Below are 21,937 nucleotides of genomic sequence, written 5' to 3'. Positions count from 1 at the left end.
TAAGTATCGTGGCCAACCATGATCTTCTGATCTCAGCTTCCTGAGTAGCTAGGATTACAGGTCTGAGCACCAGGCATCTCTTCTTTCTCTTAAGGGTTGGGAAGCGGGCTTACCTGGAGGAGTCGCTCAGAAATTCTCCTTTCAGGGAAGGCCCTGCTCAGCTCTGCAACAAGGCCATCTAGGGCCAGCAACCCCCCCCCCTCCCACTTCACCTCCCCCGCTGCTTGGGCCTGGCTTTGTGGATTCGCAGCCACTCACAAGTCGTTAACTCTGCACCAGGCCTTGGTTTGCAGATAACTTCTTTCTCACCATGGGGTTTTTCCTGGTGTTAAAAACAAACAAAGCCTTAGCTACTGAGTTAGCTGATAGTGGAGGGGTGGGGGTGGCAGGTCAGGGAAAAGGTTCTGGGGAGAACTGCTGTAACTCCCCAAAGCCACTGAGGGGGGCCTGTGGGCAGGCACCCCGAATTCTGCTGGCGGGATGTGAGAGCCCCAAAGCGTCTCTGAGTACCAGTGTTTCCCCAACTCTCCACCCGGGCTAACTCTGAATGTTCCCAACCCTCTGCTCTCCTTCTAGCTTCCACGAAGGCACTGCTTGGAAAACAAAAGGTCTGGTTCCTTCTAGAATTCCAAAGCCCCCCATCCATTCCTACACGGACTCCACAGATGTGTTTGAGGTCTTATTTTCTGCCAAGCGCTCGAGTTCACAAGGCCCAGGAGATCCCAGGGCTCCAGCTTATTGTTTGGGGGGTGTCACTGGGTCCCCCCTCCTAATTCTTTTAAGAGCTTACTTCCCCCTCCCGCTCCCCCCTTTCCAGCTCCTCCTCCGCACGCAGTCCAAGGGCAATGGCCGGTGTGACCTCACCGAGGAGAAGTTACAAACAGTTCCCGAGTCTCTGGCTCACAGCCAAGGCCCCGACAGGGGATCAGTGCGCGCCCCGACTTCCTGGGCTTCGAACCTTCCCCTGGACCCCTCTGGTCTTGGGTCCAGAACCGTTCAGGGGGTGCCCGGCCAGTCCCCCCCCACACACTCCCACCCCTCTTCCGCCCCCAGCTCCAACCGAACTTTCCCAAACCGTGCGCTCCCTGGGGGCGTGGAGTTGGGGGACCCCCCGGCTGCCCCCCACCCCGTGGCTCCAGGCCACGCAAAGTCCCCCCCGCGCGCTGCAGCCAGGCCGGCCTCCCCGGCCCGGGTCGCCCCACGTGGGCGTGCGCGGCGCGGGGCGGGGACGGGGAGGCGGGCCGGGCGCCCGGGGAGAGCGGTGGAGGAGGGACTGGAAGGCGGCGGGGCGCAGGGGAGGAGCGGGGAGCCCCGGCGTCGAGGGGGCGGTGACAGCGATGGAAAAGAGGCTGCACGCGGATTTGCATGAAACATAGACTTCGGAGCGGGCGGGAGCGGAGCGGGAGCGCGGCGCACGCCCCGGGGCCCGGCCAGCGAGCGAGCGAGCGAGCGCAGAGGAGGAGGCGGAGGAGGAGAAGGGCCGGGGAGGGAGGCCAGGTCGCCGAGGCCGGACGAATCTGCTCCTCATGGCGATCGGGACGGGCAGAGTTTGGTGTGGTTGAAGTGTTTGTGGGGTGGGGGGGGAGGACGGGGTGTTGGACTTTTCCTTCCCGAAGGCGGCACCCCAAACTGCAGCCATCCCGTGCGGAAACCCCAAACTTTCTGTGCCACTCACTCGGAGTCTCCGCGGCCACCGCCTCCGCCCCGCGCGCGCTCGGGGCCTGGCCCGCCCCGCCACCGCCGCCCGCTCTCCGGTCCTCCCGGCCCCGCAGGCCACTCGCCCTTCTCCCGCGTTGGGGAGCCGCTGGGGCGCAGGGCCGCGCGCGCGCCGTGTCCCCGCCAGGCTTAGCAGCGCCGCGGCCCGGCCGGGCGCCTCGACAAGTTCGCCAAGAGTTGTTGAAGAAGTTGAGGGGGGGGACGACGCGTGGGGGTTCCCCCCCCCACACCTCCCACGCCGAGATCCGCTCTGCGTGCGCCTCTCTCCTCCCCGGGAGTCCAGCCGCGCGTCCAGCCTCACCCCCTCCCCTCTCTCCTTCTCCCCTCCTCCGAGGAGGGGGGGGAGGCGCGGACGCCCCGCGCGGCCAGCCATGTCGTCCATCCTGCCCTTCACCCCGCCGATCGTGAAGCGCCTGCTGGGCTGGAAGAAGGGCGAACAGAACGGCCAGGAGGAGAAATGGTGCGAGAAGGCGGTGAAGAGCTTGGTGAAGAAGCTCAAGAAGACGGGGCAGCTGGACGAGCTGGAGAAGGCCATCACCACGCAGAACGCCAACACCAAGTGCATCACCATCCCCAGGTGGCGTGGGGGCGCGTGTGCAGGGAGGGCTGGGGGCGGCCCGGAGAGCGTGGGGACGGGGTGTGTGTGCGGGGCGGGGGGTGCCCGGGAGGCGATGGAGAAACTCCACCCTCCACCCAACCTCCTCCGGGGTTGGCCAACATTGGAGAGCCTCGGCTTCCACGCGGCGGCCACTCTGGATTTTCCTAAGTCTTTGCATTCACTCCCCCCCCCCCCGACACCTCATCTCACCCCCCGGGAACAGGGGGTGCAGCTGAGATTGGTTCTCCCCCCCCCATCCTCCCCTGCACACACACACACACCTCCCCTGCTTCCTCTCCCTCTCTCTCCCCGGCTGGAAGTTGAGGCCCCGCTTTGTTCGGCTCCGAGGCGGCCCGGGCCCCTCCTCCGCCCCGCGGCCCGCGCTCGTGGAGGTGGCCGTGTGTGTCTCTCCTTTTCTTTTCTTCACTCCGGGCCCCCCACCCCCCTCTTCCCCACACTTCTCTCCTTGTCTGCAGGAATGCAGTCGGTACAGCTGGGGCTGTGGGTGAGGAGCAGCCTGGGTGATTGACAGATTCCTTCTTCTTCCTTCTTTTCTTTGCCTTTCGGGATTAGCATTTTTAATTTTCTTTTTTTTTTTTTGATCGAGTATTTTTAGACTCGTTGTGCCAGTCTCCCGCCCCCCCCATGCACGCATGCACTTAGTTGCTGCTCTCTCTCTCTCCCCCCTCCTCTTTCTCTCTTTCTGACTGCCACCAGGAGGGTCTTCTCCTTTCCACCCCCCCCACTCTTGATTGATTTTTGTCCCCCTCCTTTTTTTTTTCTTCCGTCTAAAATATTGCAGTCTGTAGAACACAGCGAGAGGCTAGCTTAGCTCCCAACGGATAACAAAACACACCCCAAACGGGCCTCCTGCATTCCTGTAGAGCCCACTTCTCCAAAGCCTTGGAACCATCTGTCCTGGCCTCCTTTATCCTTCCCATTGGGCTGGCGAAGTCGGGGCTGGGAGCTCACAGATGGCTGATGAAGGGGTCAGTGACTCCTCTCCTCTCTCAGGGCCTTCTGGTGATGTCCCGCTGGGAATTGGGGTAGGGTCACCTTGTCCCTCTAGTTTCGACTTCTCACTCCTCTTTAAAGTCTCCATTCCAAACCAAGTGAGAAGGTCCATGTGTTTCTTTGGGGAGGGGGGCGGCTCCAGGCAATAGAGGAATGAGTAGAAGGTCCCCAAGTTCTGAGCCACAGAATTGTCATATACAGTCCTAGGCCACCTGCCTGAAGCAACTGTAAGGCCACCAGCCGTGTCAACAGAAATCATCTCCCATGGCTGGCCCTCCCTGAAACAAATGCCACATTTGCTGGGAATTGCTTATTTAAAAAAGTAGTTTAAATAAAAAAAAATTGTTATCCTATAGGTGATGTCTAGAAGGGTTGCAGTTACATAAGTCAGGTAAAGAGTCACCCCTTTTCCTCACTCTCTCCCAGTTTTCCCCTCCCATCCCCACCCACAAGTTGCAGAGTTCATTATCCACACAGTGTCTAGTGAGCACCATTGCTGCATTTACTAGTTTGCTTTTTTTTTAAAAAAAAAAAAAAAGGCCATGAGTGTGGCCTAGTGGTAGAGTGCCCTGGTTCGACTCCTGGGTTCCACATACACAAAAAAATGCTGGAAGTCGTGCTGTGGCTAGTCTTGAGAAAGCCCAAAGACAGTGCCCAGGCCCTGAGTTCAAACGCCAGGCCTGGCAGAAAAAAAAAAAAAAAAGAAAAACAAAAAGCAAAACTGGGTGGATCTTAGTCAATAAGGGGAGATGGATGCCAGATGACACTGGGGATCTGAGATTCTGAGCCAAAGTAGATAGACTTCAGGGAGGGGAGGAGATGTGGAGATCTGATGGATGGTCACCTGGTTGTGTTCTTAGCTGTAGTTCTTAATTCATTTTACTTTTAGTGGCTTGGAGGAGGCAGGTGAGTGAGGGCCATTCTCTATCTCTGGAATAATTTGTCTGTAAACTGTCTTTCTAATCTGTGCAGGTGCATCAAGGAGTAATGCCTTGAAATAAACTCAGACTGGTTTCAGTTATTAACCTGAAACAAAACAAAAATCCAGGCAGCTGGAGAAAGTGCTGCACAGTTTACAAAGCATTCTCCTATGGTTTTATGAAGGTCCTTGAAGAAAGATAGAAGGAAAGCAGCCTCTGGAAAAACAGATAAGGGAGGCCTAAGAGGGCCTTGTGTTTCAGGAGGAGTACTCTTCAGAGAGGGGTGAACAGGGTGCATGGTAAACAGGAGACTCTCAAGGTTCCTTGTGCAGCTTTGGGCTGTGCTGTGCAGTCAACATTTTTTTTTTCCGTCCCCCTGGGCTTGAGCTCAGGGCCTGAGCACTGTCCTTGGACTTTCTCAAGGCTAGAGCTCTACCACCTGAGCCTCAGCACCACTTCCGGCTTCTTTCTATGTATGTGGTACTGAGGAATTGAACCCTGGTCTTCGTGCATGCTAGACAGGCACTCTACCAGTAGGCCAAACTCCCAAACCCAGTCAGCATTCTTTGTTAGTGCTAAGTACCCTGAGCCAGGGGTGAATCGTGGACCTCTGGCTTTAATCTTGTAGGCCTTTCTCGCCTTCCTCTTTCTTAGCCCTCCATCAGCCGGCTGAGGCAAGTGAACTCTGGAAATGTTTCTGAGAATTCCAGTCAGCTTGTCCAGGCAGCTTCTGCCCACCTAGAAAGGACCTAATGCCAAAGTATAGTTAATATGTGTGTGTGGGGGGGACATATTAGAACTTGAACTCAGAGGCTGGGGCTCTACTGCTTGAGCCACACCTTTACTCTGGCTTTTTGTGGTTCATTGGAGAAAATCAGGGCCTCCTCTGCCCAGGCTGGCTTTGAACCACAGTTTTCAGATCTCAGCCTCTTAAGTAGCCAGGATGATAGGAATTGAGCCACTAGCACCCAGTGAAGCAGAGGTTTTTATTTTCTCATGCTGAGGATTGAACCCAGGACCTTTTCCATGTTAGGTAAGCGCTCTACCATGCAAGCCATACTTCCATCCCTAAACAGACACACCCAGTGGTTTGCGTAGGTCAGAATAAAATAGATTTGTATCTCTGGGTCTTGTGCCCACACCTCTGGGGATACCTTGTCTCCTTTGACAACAGTTGCTGCTTGTTTGGGTTGTGGACAGAAAAGTAAAAGCCATGTATATCTTGGGGAGGTGGCTGGTGGCTTTCTGCTATTGGTGACCACATGTCTGGGTTAGCCTTGTCTATTGCTTATCACACTGCTTGCTTCTGGCTGCCTTTGAGGAGACTGGCTAGTCTATAACTTAGCCAGCTCACTGGGGGCAAGAATGCTGGGGCTCAGAATATTCTTGTGAGGCTTTGAGGAGCCTTTCGTCTGATGAGGCCTGCCAAGAGTTCTTTGGGCTCTGTGCGATCAGGAGAGCTGGACTGATAACAGGCGTTACTGATGTTGAAGACTGTTAAGGAGATGTCATCTATGTGGGAAGAGTTTGACTCAGAGTACAGAGAAGCTAGTCGTAGCCACAGGTTCCGTACCTGCACCGGAGGGAAGGTGCAAGCAGAGGAGGGGTGTTGAAATTGGGAGTGGTGGTGCATGTCTGCCATTCCAGCTACTAGGTAGGCAGAGGCACAGAGGGCAGGTGTGAGGTTGACCAACATGAAGGTAGCAGTGAGATCTTGTTACCAAAAACAGAAACCCCCAAAGTAAAACAGGGTGGAGATGTAGCCCAGCTAGTAAAGCTCTTACCTAGAATGAAGCCAGGGGTTCGATTTAGCCTACTTGTTTGGGAGCTGGGCCAGACTTAAGGCTTAAGAAAACCTTAAGTTTGGGCTTTTTATTTTTTTCATCTAACTGTGGAATCCAGAGGGAGAGAATGGGAAACCTGAACCAAGTTCTGACACCAAGATCTTTCTGTTTGTGTACCTCACTTTTTGCTATGGCCTTCTGGTATATGTGTGTGTGTGTGTGTGTGTGTGTGTGTAATTCCCCCTACCCCTGCTGGGATTTGATCTTAGGGCCTAGGCACTGTCCCTTGGCCTTGACCCTCAAGGCTGTCCTTGTCCACTTGAGACACACCTCTACTTCCAGCTTTTGGCTGATTAGTTGGAGGTGAGAATCTTACAGATTTTCCCACCTGGGTTGGCTTCCAACCTTAATGGTCAGAGCTCAGTCTCCTGAGTAGCTGAGTTACAGATGTGAGCCACTAAGGCCTTGTGAATCACTTTATTTATTTATTTATTTTTGGTGGTCATGGGATTTAAATTTAGGGTCTTATTCATCCCTGGCCTTCCTCTTGGGATTTTGTTAGACTACTCACACCTGGGAAAAGACTTTCAAAATTCACACCAAACCAGAGGGCTACAGGCTATTCTGTCCAATCCCTTATAGGCTTCTGTATCAATCGTGAGCGGTCAGTAACATCCTCTGTCCATCTCTTGTTTACCTTGGTTAGGGCGCCCACACTGGGCCCACCTGACTCGGGTGGTTGATGCAGGTATTCCCCAGGGTACTCAGAAGTTGGCTGTTGGAGCCCATATGTTGCAGATGGCTCATTCCAGCAGCTCATATGGTACAGGTATACTTTGTTGAGTCAGGAGTATTGTTGCGCCCCTCCCTTAGCTGAGTCAATGTTAGGGGACTCCAGGGAAGGATGAAAAGATACATTTGAGAAAGGATCTGCCAGTGGGGAGCTTGCTTCAGTAAGGGAAATATTCATAGGGCATTATTTGAGTGTCTGTCTACCTGTTGTTTCTTTTGTAGTCCTAGCAATCAGAAGAAATGTGCATGCTAATATGGAGGGGCTTTTAAGGGTCTAGGATGCTTGCTTGCGTATCTGCCTTCCTGCCTCCTTTTCTCCCTCCCTCTGTCTCTTCTTTCCTCCCTCCCTCCCTTCCTTCTTTCTTTCCTTCTATTTTTTTTTTCTTTTTTGTGCTGGTACTGAGGCTTGAACTCAGAACCCGAGCACTGTCTTGATCCCTTAAGCTGGTGCTCTACCACTTGAACCATAGCATCATTTCTGGCTCTTTTTTTTTTTTTTTGGTGGTTCATTGGAGATAAGAGTCTCATGGACTTTCTTGCCTGGGCTGGCTTTGAATCTTGATCCTCAGATCTCAGTCCCCTGGGTAGCTTGGATACCAAGCCTAAGCCACCAATGCTTAGGTTATGAAGATTCTTTTAAACGGAGAAGTCATTGTGGTGGCAAATGACATGACAGCTACTTGTTTTCTTGGGGCCTGCCGTTTTTTCTTACCTGGTGGGTTTGGGAATTTACTTCCTGTTTGCCTCTGTGAGCTCAGGGTGACTACCACAGGCCTGAGGAAGTGTTTTGTAAATCAGAGAGCTTGAAGGAAGTGTGTTTTGACTTCTGTCCAGATCATTCCATGATGGAATGAATCTACTGAATCACCCATGCAGACCCTTCTGTGATGAACGAGGTGGGGTACCCGTGCTTTGTTCATTCTCACCCCAGGATGAGAATGAGGGCTGTGGTAAAACTCCTTGCTGTATGGGGCACAGATAATCTGTGGGAAGAGAGAGAGAGGAGCCAAGTGAATGTGTGCTGGGTCACTAAAGACACGAGCTGTGGTCAGTGGCAGGTTGCTCGTGGCAACTTTTAAGTAGCTGAGGAGAATTGCCTGGATATCTTTGGTGGCTCATACCTGTAATCCTAGCTACTCAGGAGACTGAGATCTGAGGATTGAGGTTCAAGGTCAGCCTGGGCAAAAAAGACTCTTATCTCCAATTAACCACTCCTCCCCCAAAGTCAGAAATGTTGCTGTGGCTCAAGCAAGAGAGCATCAGCCTTGAATGAAAATGCCAAGCAGGGTGGGAGGCTGTGAGGGCTTAAGTTCAAGCCCTGTTACTGGCATGAGTGCACATACATAATTTTTACCTCTTGTGTTTTGTGAAGCTGAGTGCTGTCCTTAATATTTTTAGCTTGTCACTTAGGCGAAGGGCTGCGATGAGGTAAGGTGCAGTGTCTTGTTAGAATACCTTCTCTGTAGTAAGAAGGGTGGGTGGGGTTGGGAGAGATGAGGGAATTGTGAAAATAACGATGGTGATAAAGATATACTCATAATCTGACGTGTTGAAAGTTCTTTGTCCAACTACTTAAAAATGTAAAAAAAAAAACCCAAACAAACCATAACACGAGAAGTAAGTGAAAAATTAAAAAAAGTTAGACCTGGGAATCTGAGTTGATTATCCTAGTACTCGCTAGTTATGCTAGCTACTCAGGAAGCTGACATCAGAAAGATCACAGTTTGAAAGTCTACAAGATTCCATTTCCTGAGTAGCAGGCAAAAAACTTGGCTGGAGGTGTGGCTCAGGTGGTAAAGTACCCATCTTGCTCACAAGCAGATCAAGCAAAAAGCCCAAGGTTCAAACCCCAGTACTGTAAAAATAAATGAATATTAAAAACAAAAACAATTAGGGAACTTATAGGTGATTATATACTTTTAGCATTTGGTTTGGTACAACCTGGTATTTCATTTCTCTGGTTAGCATACTTGCTGAAAATAAATTTCATTAACCTGAGTGTCTGGAAGGACAGAAGAACTCTAGTAACAGTATTTTTAAGAAGTTTTGCAAAGACATAAAAAAAACTTAAATGTTGGGACCAGGAGCATGGCCTAGTGGTACAGTGCATGCCTAGCATACATGAAGCACTGGGTTCACTTCCTCGGTACCACATACACAGAAAAAGCTGGAAGTAGTGCTGTGGCTCAAATGGTAGAGCTCTACTCTTGAGAAAACCCAAGGACAGTGCCCAGGCCTGAGTTCAAGCCCCAGGACTGGCAAGCGAGCAAGTAAACAAAATCCCTTGAATGTCTACTATTAGAGCAAAGTCATCGACTATAATAATCATTTAGTTTTGATGAGAAAGCCAAGAAATGGATGGATCTGAATTTGGCTTAAGTGTATCACATCAGGGAGCCAATTAAAACAAGTTTTTGAAAGAGAAATATTATCACGTGAGCTTGTGATGGCTGTATTGTTAAATTGGGAATAAAATTAACACAATTGGATGGACTGAACTGTTTTTACTCATTAATTGATTAAGAGACTTTAATACTATTTGGTGTACTATCCAACCATTATTCTGGGTCAGCCACCTTATAAAATAATGGCCCCTTCCATAGGTGCCATTCGACTAAGATGGGAACTTCATGTCTTTGTGTGTATGTGTGTGTACACATACACCAGTACTAGGGCTTGAACTCAGGGCCTGGGCTCTATCCTTTAGCTTGTCATTCAAGGCCGGTGTTCCTCTTTGAGCCACATCTCTACTTCTGGCTTTTTGATGATCTATTGGAGGTTAGAGACTCATGGACTTTCTCTTCCTAAAGCTTTCAACTTGAATCCTTAGATCTCAGCCTCCTGAATAGCCAGGATTACTGGCGGGAGCCATGAATGATGACCTTTTATCCTTGGCTCCTCTCCCCCTTGTTATGTTGATTGGTTCAAAACAAAAACTCCCCACACCTTCCCAAGTCTGTGTCTGATCTGCAGTATTAGCTGGTGGTGGAGGCAGCCTGCTGAGCCGGGCCTGGGAGACTTAACAGCAGGTCCAGAATGTCGAAGCTGTGGCTGGGTTAGAGTAGACAAAGGTGTGACAGGTTCCTGGGCTGTAGCCTTGGCTTCTCTGTCTTCAAGACAGGTCATTGGAATGAATCTAGAAATGAACATGATAAGGTACAACCTGAAGAAGCACGTGTGTGTGTGTGTGTGTGTGTGTGTGTGTGTGTGTGTGTGTGTGTGTGTGTGTTGGTCCTTAGGCTTGAACTCAAGGTGTGGGTTTTGTTCTTGAACTTCATTTGCTCTATCACTTGAGCCACAGTCCACTTCTACCTACCCCTCTTTTTTTTGGTACTTCAGTGGAGATAAGAGTCTCACAGACTTTCCTGTCTGGACTGGCATCAAACCTCAATCTTCAGATCTCATCTTCCCGAGGAGCTAGGCTTATAGATATGAGCCGCTGGCATCTGGCTAAGAAGTGTAATTTTTATTCTTCCTCTAGTTGAAGTTTTAGGATGAAAATGTATAGAGATCTTGTCTAGCTCCTCTTTATCTTCCTCCTTGGGCCTGGGTGTGGACTGTTCCTTAGCTTTTTCACTCAAGGCACTCTACCACTTTACCACTTCAGCCACATTTCTGGCTTTTTGCTGGCTAATTAGAGATAAGAGTCTCAGGGACTTCCCTGCCCAGGCTGGCTTTGAACCTGGATCCTCAGATTTCAAGTCTCCTGAGTAGCTAGAATGACTGGTGTGAGCCATTACCTGCTTCCTTCTTATCTTTCCTTCAGTGACTCGTCAGGTGCTTGTTGGGAAACAAGGGTAGACTCATGACCAAGGCCCTCGGTAGCTTGGAGTCTATCCTGCTTACTAAAAACGTGGGTTCTTTGAAGTTGTAGGAATGCTTTAAGTATTCAGGCCTTTATTAGTTTGTAAATACTGTTTTCTTGGTACTAAGAAACCAAATCCTCCAAGCCATAGTTTTATTGACTCCTGACAAAGATAACTCTGTGTGTGTGTGTGTGTGTGTACATGAATTCATTGTTCTTTGTGGCATTATTCTTTGCTTTGACTTCATTAACAGTTGCAGAAATGACAGATCTGTCGCCCAGGTCCCACTGTGGGTTGTTGATTATCTGGGCTGTTGGGTTACTGTTGTAAATCGTATTGTTGCTGCACAGCTGTATAGCTGAGCTATGTTTTGACAAATTCAGTTTAAAATGAAAACATTGTAGAAGACTATTGATTAACAAGTTTAGCTAGTTTTGGATCAGGCTAAAGTTTTTCTAGCAGGTCTTCCGTCCCTATAAATGTGGTAAGATAAACAAGAAAAAGTCCGTGGCTCATGCCTGTAGTCTTAGCTACTCAGGAAGCTGAGATCTGAGGACTGAGGTTCGAAGGTAGCCTAGCTAGGAAAGTCATGAGATTATCTCTAGTTAACCACCAAAAAGCTGGAAGTGGAACAGTGGCTCAAGTATTAGAGTGTTAGTCTTAAGCAAAAAAGCTCAGGGATAGCCAAACCTTTAAGTCCCAGTCACTTCCCCCCCCAAAAAAAACCCCTCCAACAATCAAAAATCACTAATATAGTGATTTATTCTGAGGCAGGAAGCAGTAGATCTGGACAGATCTAGCTGTAGCTGTTTCTGATTAGCCTCTATGTGATTTGGGACAAGTCACTTAACTTTTCTGAATCACAGATATTCTTATTTGATGAACAGGCTAGATAAACCTAGAGGTCTTTCCTAATTCCGTTTTTCTTTAAGCATTTTAGAAGCTTCCATTTGCACACAACCAATAAATCATAAATCCCCACCCCCCCCTTCGTCCTAGGCTAGCTTCAAACCTAGATTGTCAGTCTCCTGAATAACGAACAGGAACCACCAGGGTCTCACTTTCTTTTCATTATTCATGTTCTAAGACTATACAAGCCAATTAATTTATATAAGTGGAAGCAATCAAACTCTAACCCAGCCTTTAAGTTGGATGATCTTTCTCCCTCTGCCCTCCCTACTTCTTTCTTAACCTCCCCCCCAGTCTAAATTAGTAAAATATAACTAGGTAGGAACATTAAAAAAAAAAACCATCAAAATTCTAGAATAAAGATGTGGAGAATGTGTGTGTGTCCTGAGAGGCCGGGAACAGTTTTTTCTTTCTTTGTTGCTATTTTTGGTTATTCACAGAGCAGGAAGTTGACTTAAACGAATGACCACAGAATCCGAAAATTGGTGGTCTGTTGGTGGTCCGTGAGAGGCGGGCATTCTAGATGGTACCTGAGGAAGGATATTTGATCCTCCATTGAGTGTGGACCCAGGAAGGTTCCGTATTTATTTCCAAGTATCTATATAAAGACAGACTGCACCCGGATTGCGTAAGCTTGAGCCAGCCTTTTGTTAGGCAGCCTGGTGGAAGTTACAAGTTTCAACTCCAGCTAGGAAATGAAAGGCAAATTTCCTCCAAGATATATCTTTTCTTGTTCTGCGTGTCATGTGACTCGCCTCACTCACATCTGGCAAGTTCTTCTGTGTGCTTTGCAGGGGGACTGAGGCTCACTGTATGTGGAAACCTACAGAATTCGCCATCTGATCATTTTTGTTGCTCAGCCAGGCCACCTTGTAGCTTAGAAGTAGGGGGAGGGCTCTCTCTCTCTCTCTCTCTCTCTCTCTCTCTCTCTCTCTCTCTCTTTTTGAAAATAGTAATGCATTTTGGGTGTGTGGTTTTGAAAAGTCTGCTTTTACGCTGTCACAGCTCAAAAATGCCAGAAGGCATATTTTCCTTAAAAAATCACTCTGGGCTGAGCCCAAGTATAGAGTAATGGATCCAGAAAGCACTTTTTGAGTAGCTACAAGTGCTCCAGACCAGGACTGAGGAGGGAAACGGGATTTTTCCTTTCCCTACAAATCCTACTTGCTGTAAACTCCTTCAGCCAAATGGTACTCGAACTCCACATTTCACTTCTCTGAGGGCAGGGCAGATACTAGGGCTTTCTACTGCTTCTTTTAAATCCTTACTCCTTAAAATTGGTTTGTCAAAACTGGGGAGCAGGATAAGAGTCTCGGGGATTTTCCTGCCTGAGCTGGTTTGTTACCATGATCCTCAGATCTCAGCTTCCCGAGTAGCTAGGATTACAGGCTTGAGCCACAAGCCCCAGACCAGCTGGCACCATTCACTACAACAACAAAGCATTCTGCATCTGCAGGATGTGTGCCCCCATGGGGGAGGGGGAGGGCAGGTAAGATCCTTGGGCCCCATAAGCTGCCCTGCACTGAGCGCATGCACCTGTGTGAGGTTGCGCATTGCTGGTTATTTCTTTCTGACCTACTCTGCCATTGACTCGGCTGTGAGAATGATCAGCCAATAGCATTGGGTGTGTGTATGTGGGACCTTTCTCCTTGAGCTATGCAAGATGGGGTTGTCCTCTTCATGGGGTGAGGAACGTGTAGGCCAAGGTTATCTTTGAGCTAATCTCCTTCCATATCATAAATGGCATGTTAGTCCTTTTCATTGTCCCCTGCCCCATGGATGCTTCCTAGTCCTTCTCTGATGTCTCTCCCAGTCTAAGGGCAGACTCTGCTATGGACAGTGGATACACGTGTAGGGGCCAAGATCTGGACAGGGGGCACAGACTTGGAAGAATCTGCTAGAACTTGGACTTGGGGTCTGAGGTGTCTCTTTGGTATGCATGAGGCTCCCCACATTGTAGGCTGTTGCTGGGGAAAAGGTGAGATCTAGGGCTTCTCCGGTCTCCCTAGTCTATTGTGAAAGTAAAGAGTCAAGAGATTTTTTTCACTTGGACTTCTTGATCATCAGGTGTTTGTCAAAGGAAGATGCTAGAACATTATTTCCAGCTCAGTGTCTTCTCGTGCTCTTCCTTGGAAGTTTGCCATGTGATACATATGCCTGCCTATGCTTGCTCTGAAACCTGTCTCAGGCCTTTAGTGTGTGTGTGTGTGTGCGCGCACTAGTGTTCCCTTTAGCTCTTTCGCTCAAGGCTAGTGCACTAATGCATAAGCCACAGCTCCAACTTCTGTCTTTTGGTGCTTCATTGGAGAGAAGAATCTCACAGACTTTTCAGCCTGGCTTGGCTTTGAATTATGGTCCTCAGATCTCAGCCTCCTGAGAAGCTAGGATTATAAACCTGGGCCACAGGTACCTGGCTAGAGCCCATGAAAAGCAACTCAAGAAGGTACGACCTGCCATTGTCATCTTGAGAGTAGGGTGGAAAATGTACCACATAAAGCCAAAGTTTGTTGGTTAGAACGCTGATGTTGTGCTAGGTCTTAGGGGACCCCTAGGTACAGACACCTGTCTGTGAACTTCCAGCAGCAGAAGGGGACATAAAAGCCAGCAGTTGCCAGCCATGTTTCTCCTGGGAGAGACAGCCTAGCAAAGCCCAGCCACCACTGGCTCATTCCTGTAATCCTAGCCACTCAAGAGCCTGAGGATTGAGATTTTAAGCCAGCACAGGTAAGAAAGTCTATGAGAGTCTTATCTCCAATTTAAACACCAAAAAAAAAAATCTAGAATTAGAGCTGTGGCTCAAGTGGTAGAGTGCTAGCCTTGAACATAAAAGGTATGGAACAGGCACTCAGGGGCCTGAGTTCAAGCTTCAGTATGTGTGCGTACCCTGGTGTTGGAGGGGTTTCATAAAGGGTGGTGGCAGTGTGAGGCTTTGCAGGATGAATAGGAGCCTGGGAGTGGGTATGAGGTTGCTTAGAAGACAGTCCAGATTAAGAGTGGAAAGGAAGGCCTAGTGTTTGGAACCACAGGGCAGGAACTGGAGGCCAGAACGTGGAAGAGGGAGTGGCTGAAGAGGCTTTGGGGAATGATGTTGCCAAACACTGGGGTCGGCCAAGCTTGGTGTCTGGACCTTGCTGTGTAAACCTCCAGGAGGTTTTGAAGTTGGGGAGTGGTGTCTAACACCACTGTTTCCTTGTATTTCGTTTTGTCCCCTGGCCCCCGTGGCCAGTCACAGCAGGTTTGTTCCCCATTGTCTAGGTCAGACTCATGATCCCATAGGCTATCCTGGGGACACCTTTAGGCTATGTCTGGAGCAGGTTGAAAATAGCATCTTGTTGGCTTTCAGGAGAGACGAGGAATTGTCGTTCAGCCAGGAGGCTCTGGGGCGAATCTTCAGGTGATCTGTCAGTGACTCATGTCATAGAAGCCTTGGGAAGTGAAGTAGAATGTTTCTGGATTCTGTTGGATGCCTGGCTTGCTGGGATCTGAGCTGCTCTCTGTCTCCTAGAGCCTGCCATGGAGCCTGCAGGACAACTGTCTTCCATTATTGCCTAACATTTCTTCATTGGTGATCGTCATACATCAGGCTTTCCAATTCCATCCTTACTGCTCATAGGCATACCTAAGCTCTGGCCTCTGCTACTCAAAGAAGGGTATCAGTGTGTCAAAAACGGGTTGTATTCCGAACAGTCAAATAAGCCAGCTGCGGTCATGCATGCCTGTAATCCCAGTCTTCAGAGACAGACATAGGAGGATCTGTGAGTTTGAGGTCAGCTTGGGTAACACAGTGAGATTTGGTCTGAAGAAATAAAGAATGAGACAAGTAAGGAAAAAATGTATATATTTTAAAGATCAGTATTGCTTATTGATGGCTCAATGCAAACAGAAATCACGTTGGCCATTTCGAGATTGCCAGATTGCTTTATCTGTTTAGAGGCAGTTTGTTATTGTTCCTCTAAGATCGTAGTTTTTTTTTTTTTGGTGATGGGCCAGGGGCTGGCTTGGGCACTGTCTCTGAGGTTCTTTTGCTCCAGATTAGTACTTTACTACTTGAGGCACAAGACCACTTCTGGCCTTTTCTGTTTATGTGGTACTGAGGAAACAAATTTAGGGCATCCTGCATGCTAGGCAAGCACTCTACCACTAAGCCACATTCCCAGCCCCTGTCCCTGAGCTTTTTTTTTTTTTTTTGAAAGCTAGTACTCTACCACTTGAGCTATGTATGGCTCCACTTCCAGATTTTCAAAGTTATATTAGAGATAGGAAATCTCAGCGACTTTTCTTGCCTGGGCTGGCTTTGAACCTTGATCTTCAGTTCTCAGCCTCCTGAGTAGCTAGGATTATAGGCCTGAGCCAGTGGCACCTAGTAATTGTAGGATTTTCCAAGGTAGTTTTGCATCCAGGGATTTGTCTAGTATCTGGACCACATTTGGAAATGAGGGCAGCAAGTTGTCATCATCAGATTCTTGACACCCTTTGCTTCATGGGTGAGATGGAGGAAATCAGCACTCCGGGATCCCATTTACATGGGCTGTGCATTAGCAGCAACTTGGGAGATGTCTTATCCTACTGCATTCTGGAGCATGACTCTAAAAACCTTAGCTGGGGGCCAGGAGTGTGGCCTAATGGTAGAGTGCTTGCTTAGCATACACAAAGCCCTTGGTTTGATTCCTCAGTATGATATACACAGAAAAAGCCAGAAGGGGTGCTGTGGCTCAAGTGGTAGAGCGCTAACCTTGAGCAAAAAAAAAGTATCCAAGAACAGTGTCTAGACCCTGAGTTTAAGCCCCAGGACTGGCAAAATAAATAAATAAATACAACTTTGCTGGCTGTGTTGCAGTGAGGCTAGTTTTCATGGAGCAAAATCACCAATGAGATTCAAATTCATACAGGAATCAGGGTATAGGCACGCGTGTTTCTGTCCCCTTCTCCTGGAGCTCAGCTCAGTTGAGTTTTGCCTGTAGTCTTGTCTAAGAACTCTGTGTGTGTGTGTGTGTGTGTGTGTGTGTGTGTGTGTGTGTGTGTGTGTGTGTGTGTGTGTGTACGTGTGTGTTCCTGTACTGACTAAGGTTTGAACTCAGTGCCTGGGCTCAGTGCTTTTGGGCTCAAGGCTTGTATTCTGTTACTTGAGCCACAGTTCCACTTATAGCTTTTTGGTGGTTCATTGTCTCATGGACTTTCCTGTCAAGGCTTGCTTTGAACTGCAAGCCTCAGATCAGCCTACTGAATAGCTAGGATTATGGAAATCATCAACTACTGATGTCTGGCTCATCCTTCTAAACCAGTCAGTGTCTAACGTGGTGAAGTTGGTGTTAGAATGTCACAGGCTGGAGTTGGAGTTAGGGAACATTTATTTAGCTCTGCTGGGGGTTACTCAGAGGGAGGGGAAAGAGATGGGGACAGAGATGGCTTATGGGCTGTATGGAAATGAGATACCAGCTGTCTGTGTCTTCATCAGGTCCTAGGAAGGCACCAAAGGCCTTGTGCACCCTGGGTGATGTTTTTGTTATGTTTTGTATGTGCGCTTGTGGTGCTCGTCCTGGGGCTTGAACTCAGGGCCTGGGTACTGTTCCTGAGCTTTTTGCTAGAGCTCTACAGCTTTTCCTCGCAAGCCTGGTGCTCTACTACTTGAGCCACAGCTCCACTTTCAGCTTTTTGGTGGTGAATTGGAGAGATGAGTCTTATCAACTTTCCTACCCAGGTTGGCTTTGAATTTGCTATCCTTAGATCTCAACCTCCTTTATAGCTAGGATTACAGGCATGAGCCAGTAGCACTGGCCTTGGTGATGTTTAATGGAAGGAACAGGGATTTCTGGGGCCCCAGCTCCTGTCTCACTGCTCCGTCGTAGCTGAAACTTAGATTGGCAGGGGATGATGACAGTTTGGTAAATCATTCTTCTGCCGAAGACTTGGAAGGTGACAAGGAAGGAATTAAAAGTAACAGTGAGCATTGGATGGGCTCACGCCTCTGACCCTGACTATTCAGGAGGCTGAGATCTGAGGATCATGGCTCAAAGCCAGCTTGGGCAGAAAAATCCCCATGAGATTCTTATCTCCAGTTAATCATTCAATAACCAGAAGTGGTGTGGTAGCTCAAGTGGTAGAGCCACTTGAGCATAATGAGGCTCAAAGACAGTGCCCTGAGTTCAAGCCCCACAATTGACAAAAAAAAAGAATAAAAAATCATGGAATATGGCCCCAAGTAGCCTGGAGACAGTGGAGATGTCTAGGACTCTTTGTTCCTGCTGCTATTTGTAGGCTCACCTCCCCACCCCCCAAAAAAGAAAAAAAAAAAAAAGATCTTGGTCTTCTCTTGTCTTGAATAATTGATTGCAAGTCTGGAGAGGGCCTTGATTTCTTTCATCTCTCCAAGCCAACAGTGGTTGCTTGTGGACAGTAGGTGACATAACACCTAGGGCCAAGTGTTGATGCAGATTGAACTAGAACCTTCTTGGTATTTGATATTGCAGTGCCCGCCATTTGTCTTGGCGGCCCTAGCGGCTCTCATTCATTTCTGTTTAGTTTCCCGCAGGCACAGGAAGGCATGCACGGGGGCGAGTGTGGGCACAAACAAGTCCTGGCTGTGTCCCAGCTCATTGAAGAATTGCCATGGGAACTGAACTGTGTCATGGCACAACCAGGCCATCCCGTGGGTGAGGTTGGATCCTGTTCTCAAGAGCTCCGAATTCCAGGTCTCTCCACCACGGCTGCTTTTTTGGTGACCAGTTGCCGGTCAACATCTCACAGACTTTCCTGCCTGAGCTGGCTTTGAACCTGTCTTCAGATCTCAGCCTCCTGAGACACAGGTGTGAGCCACAGTGCCACCCCCTACCCTAACCTCCCAGCCCCATCCTCTTGTTTAAGCACATGAGGACCAGTGGTCTCCCATGGTTACCCTCCCCGTGTTGAGAAGCGGGAAGTGTGGTCGTAGTCCTCTCTCTTTTGTGGGCCACGTGGCCGCCCGTTGTGGGGTTCATGTGGGAAGTGGTTACTGGGAGGGGAGGATGAAACAACACTGTTTACAAAAGGGCTGTGTGTGTGTGTGTGTGCACACATGCACACCAGTACTGGGATTTGAACTCGGCCTGGGCATGGTCTCTTAGCTTTTCCTCTCATGTCTGGTGCTCTACTACTTGAGCCACACCTCTATTTCTGGCTTTTTGGTGGTTGATTGGAGATAAGTGCTGACATGGAGTTTCCTGCCTGGGCTAGTTTCTAGACATGATCCTTAAATCTGAGCCTCCTGAGGAGCGAGGGTTATAGATGTGAGCCACTGACACCAAGCCACCAAAGGGCTTCGCATACTAGTCCCTCTGGACTGAGGCTTCCACTTTGTGAGCCACAGCTCCACTTCTGTCTCTTGGGTGGTTAACTGGAGATAACTATCTCATGGACTCTGTTGCCCGGGCTACCTTTGAACCTTGATCCTCTGATCTCGGCCTCCTGAGTAGCTAGGATTATAAGCGTGAGTCACGGACCTTTCATATTTGGTCATTACTTGTTTTATTTTTATGCTATCTGCTAACTTTTTTTTTTTTGCCAGTCCTGTGGCTTGAGCTCAGAGCCTGAGCGTTGTCCTTGGGCTTTCTCAAGGCTAGCACTCTACCGCTTGAGCCACAGCACCACTTCTGGCTTTTTCTATGTATGTGGAGTGCTGAGGAATCGAACCCTGGTCTTCGTGCATGCTAGGCAAGCACTCTTACCACTAGGCCAAACTCCCAGCCCCTATCTGCTAACTTTTAGGGATGAGAAATTGAACCAGAAAGATTTCATTCTCTCCAGCTGAGCAGTCAGTAGGGCAAGCTAGACACACGTTCTCTCTCTGTCTCTCTGATTTCACTTGTGACCCCTGTGGACATGACTTCTGGGGACTGGAGACCTCAGCTGTAGCTCCTCCCCCTTGGCATTTACTACCTGAATCATGCCTTCCCCGCCTCCCCCCACCCCCCAATGGCTGAAGTTGAACCTGAATTGTTTTATCGTTCTCCTCACAATCTGCTGTGGGGTTCATCATTATTGGAGCCCCAAATTCAGTAAGGCATGGAAATCAAGAGAATAAATACAAGCCTAGAAGGAACTGTGCTCCTACTGTCCTGCTTTTCCAGTGGGGCTCGGGTCTCCCCCTCACACCTTTCCCCAGCCATGCTCACTAGTGGAGATTTGCTTGATGATTTTGGGAAGGTCATTTTGATTTACTTGACCTCTGATCTTTCTGTTCACAGGAAGATAAACTTGTAGAGAAATCCTCAAAGCTCCGCCACTCCTGTTCTTTTTTTGTTTTGTTTTGCCAGTCCTGGGCTTGAGCTCAGGGTCTGAGCACTGTCCTTGGACTTTCTCAAGACTAGAGCTCTACCACTTGAGCCTCAGCACCACTTTTGGCTTTTTTTTCTATGCATGTGGTACTGAGGAATCGAACCCAGGTCTTTGTGCATGCTAGGCAGGCACTCTACCACTAGGCCAAACTCCTGGCCCTGCTCCTGTTCTTTTTTTGTTACCCCTCTCTGAATGTTTCCATGTTCATGTTTTCCCCAGATAGTCAATCTTCAGAGGGGGCCTACCTCGTAATCTTGTTTAATTATATCAGTCATTAAATTCTTCTTCTTATTTTTTCTTGGTGGCATTGAGGTTTGAAATCAGTACTTGTACAGGGAAGGCAGGCACTCTTACTTTGATTTTTTTTGGGGGGTGGGTGGGTATTGGTAGTGGGGCTTGAATTTAGAACCTGGGCCCTGTCTGAGTGTTTTTGCTCAAGGCCAGCCCTCTACCCCTTGACTACACCTCACTGTCAGCTTTTTGGTGGTTAATTGGCTATAAGAGTCTCACCAACTTTTCTTGCCCAAGCTGACTTTGAACTGTGATCTTCAGATTTAAGCCTTCTATATAGCTAGGATCACTGGTGTGATCTACCAATGTCTGTTTTGTTTTTTTCTTCTTGGTTATTTTTGAGATAGAGTTCTCCATTCCTTTTCAAGCACATGCCTGGGCACAATCTATGTTAGTGTGCTCAGGAGCTAGGATAATAGGTGCATAGAAATGCACCCAGCTCCTCACTGAGATGTCTTGCTAACTTTTCTGTCCTGGCCTGGCCTCCAACTGTGATCCTTCCAACCTCAGCCTTTCTAGTAGCTTGTATTACAAGCATGGCCACCAGCGTCCAATGTGCTATCATGAGAATTTTTTTCTAAGCTTCTTTTCACTGGAGCTGGTAGAGATGCTACTAGTTCCTGTGGCCTGGGAGTGGCGGAGCCATCAGTGAATTGGAAAATACTACATACTTTGGCCTTGTGGATTGCCCATGGTGAAAAGAAGCTTCACTAGAGGCTTTGGGTCAAGCCAGGGGAAAGTAGGCCAAGGGTGAAACACCTTCTCATTTAACCCTGAGAATAACTGTTTTGTGCTTTCTAGCCAGGTTGTAACTGCAAGGTGATAAAAAGACAGGAAGGAGAGTAGTGATGTTTGAAGACGGGTTAGAGATTTTGAAAGCCACAGTTGAGTTCTCACTGAGGCAGGGCCCCAGAATGCCCTTTCAAAGCGGAATTAAACTTGCTCTTCTGATGGCTTTTTCCCACCCATTTTTCCAGTTATCTTATCAGTGGGCCTCAGGAATCTTTAAAGAGAAACACTGGTTTTCCATTCAGGCATTTTAAGGCCTTGAGAGTCTGCCTTTCAGAAATAGGATAGCCTTAGTATGACCTCTGAAAAATGATGCATGAGTAAACAACCTCATTGGTCCTTTGATTCTATTTGTCTGACATCTGTCACCTGAGGGTCCCCCTGGTGATACGGAAGAGAGAGGTCTTAGCGGCCTGGCTTCAGTTTCGTGACCTTGAGTGAGTCACTTTCCCACCCCAGCTCTTGGCTTCCTCTTCTATAACCTGAAGGCGTTGGTTTCCTAGCATCTTCAGGTTTCTTTCACCTTCAAATTCAAATTCTTGCTCATGCACTCAAAGAAATAAACTCATGCTACTCATTGTGAGAGTTTCACAATCATACTATAGTCATTCAGGGGCAAGAAATTGGGGCCCCCGAATATGAGTTGGAAAGAGGTTTGGGGTTCAAAGAAAGCTGTGATTAAAAAAAAGAAAGAAAGAAAGCTGTGATGAGCAGGATTCTTTCACTTCCCCATCGATGGGTCTTGACCTCGGCTGCTTATGTAAATGTAGATGCCCAGCCTGCGTTTCAGAATTTCTGCAGGTGGAGGCTGGTCAGGGCTTGAGAATTTTCTCAAATGATTCTGGTGGTGGGTACAAGGGACTAAGCCCCAACATTGTAAATGCTTATGTAACGCTGGGAGTCATGGGCACAGGCAAACAAATGTTCTAGATGGAAGTGACAGTGGTTAGCTAGGAAAAATTTTAAAAAAGCATCAGGTGCTAATGGCTTATCGTTGCAATCCCAGCT

The 21,937-nt window shown here is 48.5% G+C and overlaps 1 protein-coding gene across 2 annotated transcripts in view; it reads left to right on the top strand.

Moving 5' to 3' along the window:
- Nucleotides 1-1,571: 1,571 nt before the first annotated feature.
- Smad3 (SMAD family member 3) overlaps nt 1,572-21,937 on the top strand; it is a 107,273-nt gene continuing 86,907 nt past the window's right edge. Inside the window, exon 1 of one of the 2 annotated variants that reach the window (XM_090358142.1) lies at nt 1,572-2,293. In XM_090358142.1, the coding sequence (XP_090214268.1) occupies nt 2,088-2,293 (206 nt within the window). In that variant the 5' untranslated portion in view covers nt 1,572-2,087. The remainder of the gene's footprint in view (nt 2,294-21,937) is intronic. The other variant, XM_090358141.1, reaches the window with a different exon arrangement.

This window comes from Megascapheus bottae, chromosome 25 (assembly GCF_031878675.1).
Source record: "Megascapheus bottae isolate mThoBot1 chromosome 25, mThoBot2.hap1, whole genome shotgun sequence".
In the NCBI taxonomy this organism is placed as follows: Eukaryota; Metazoa; Chordata; class Mammalia; order Rodentia; family Geomyidae; genus Megascapheus; species Megascapheus bottae.
Note: the sequence above shows the minus strand (reverse complement) of the source record. Positions and strands in the feature narration are given on the sequence as shown.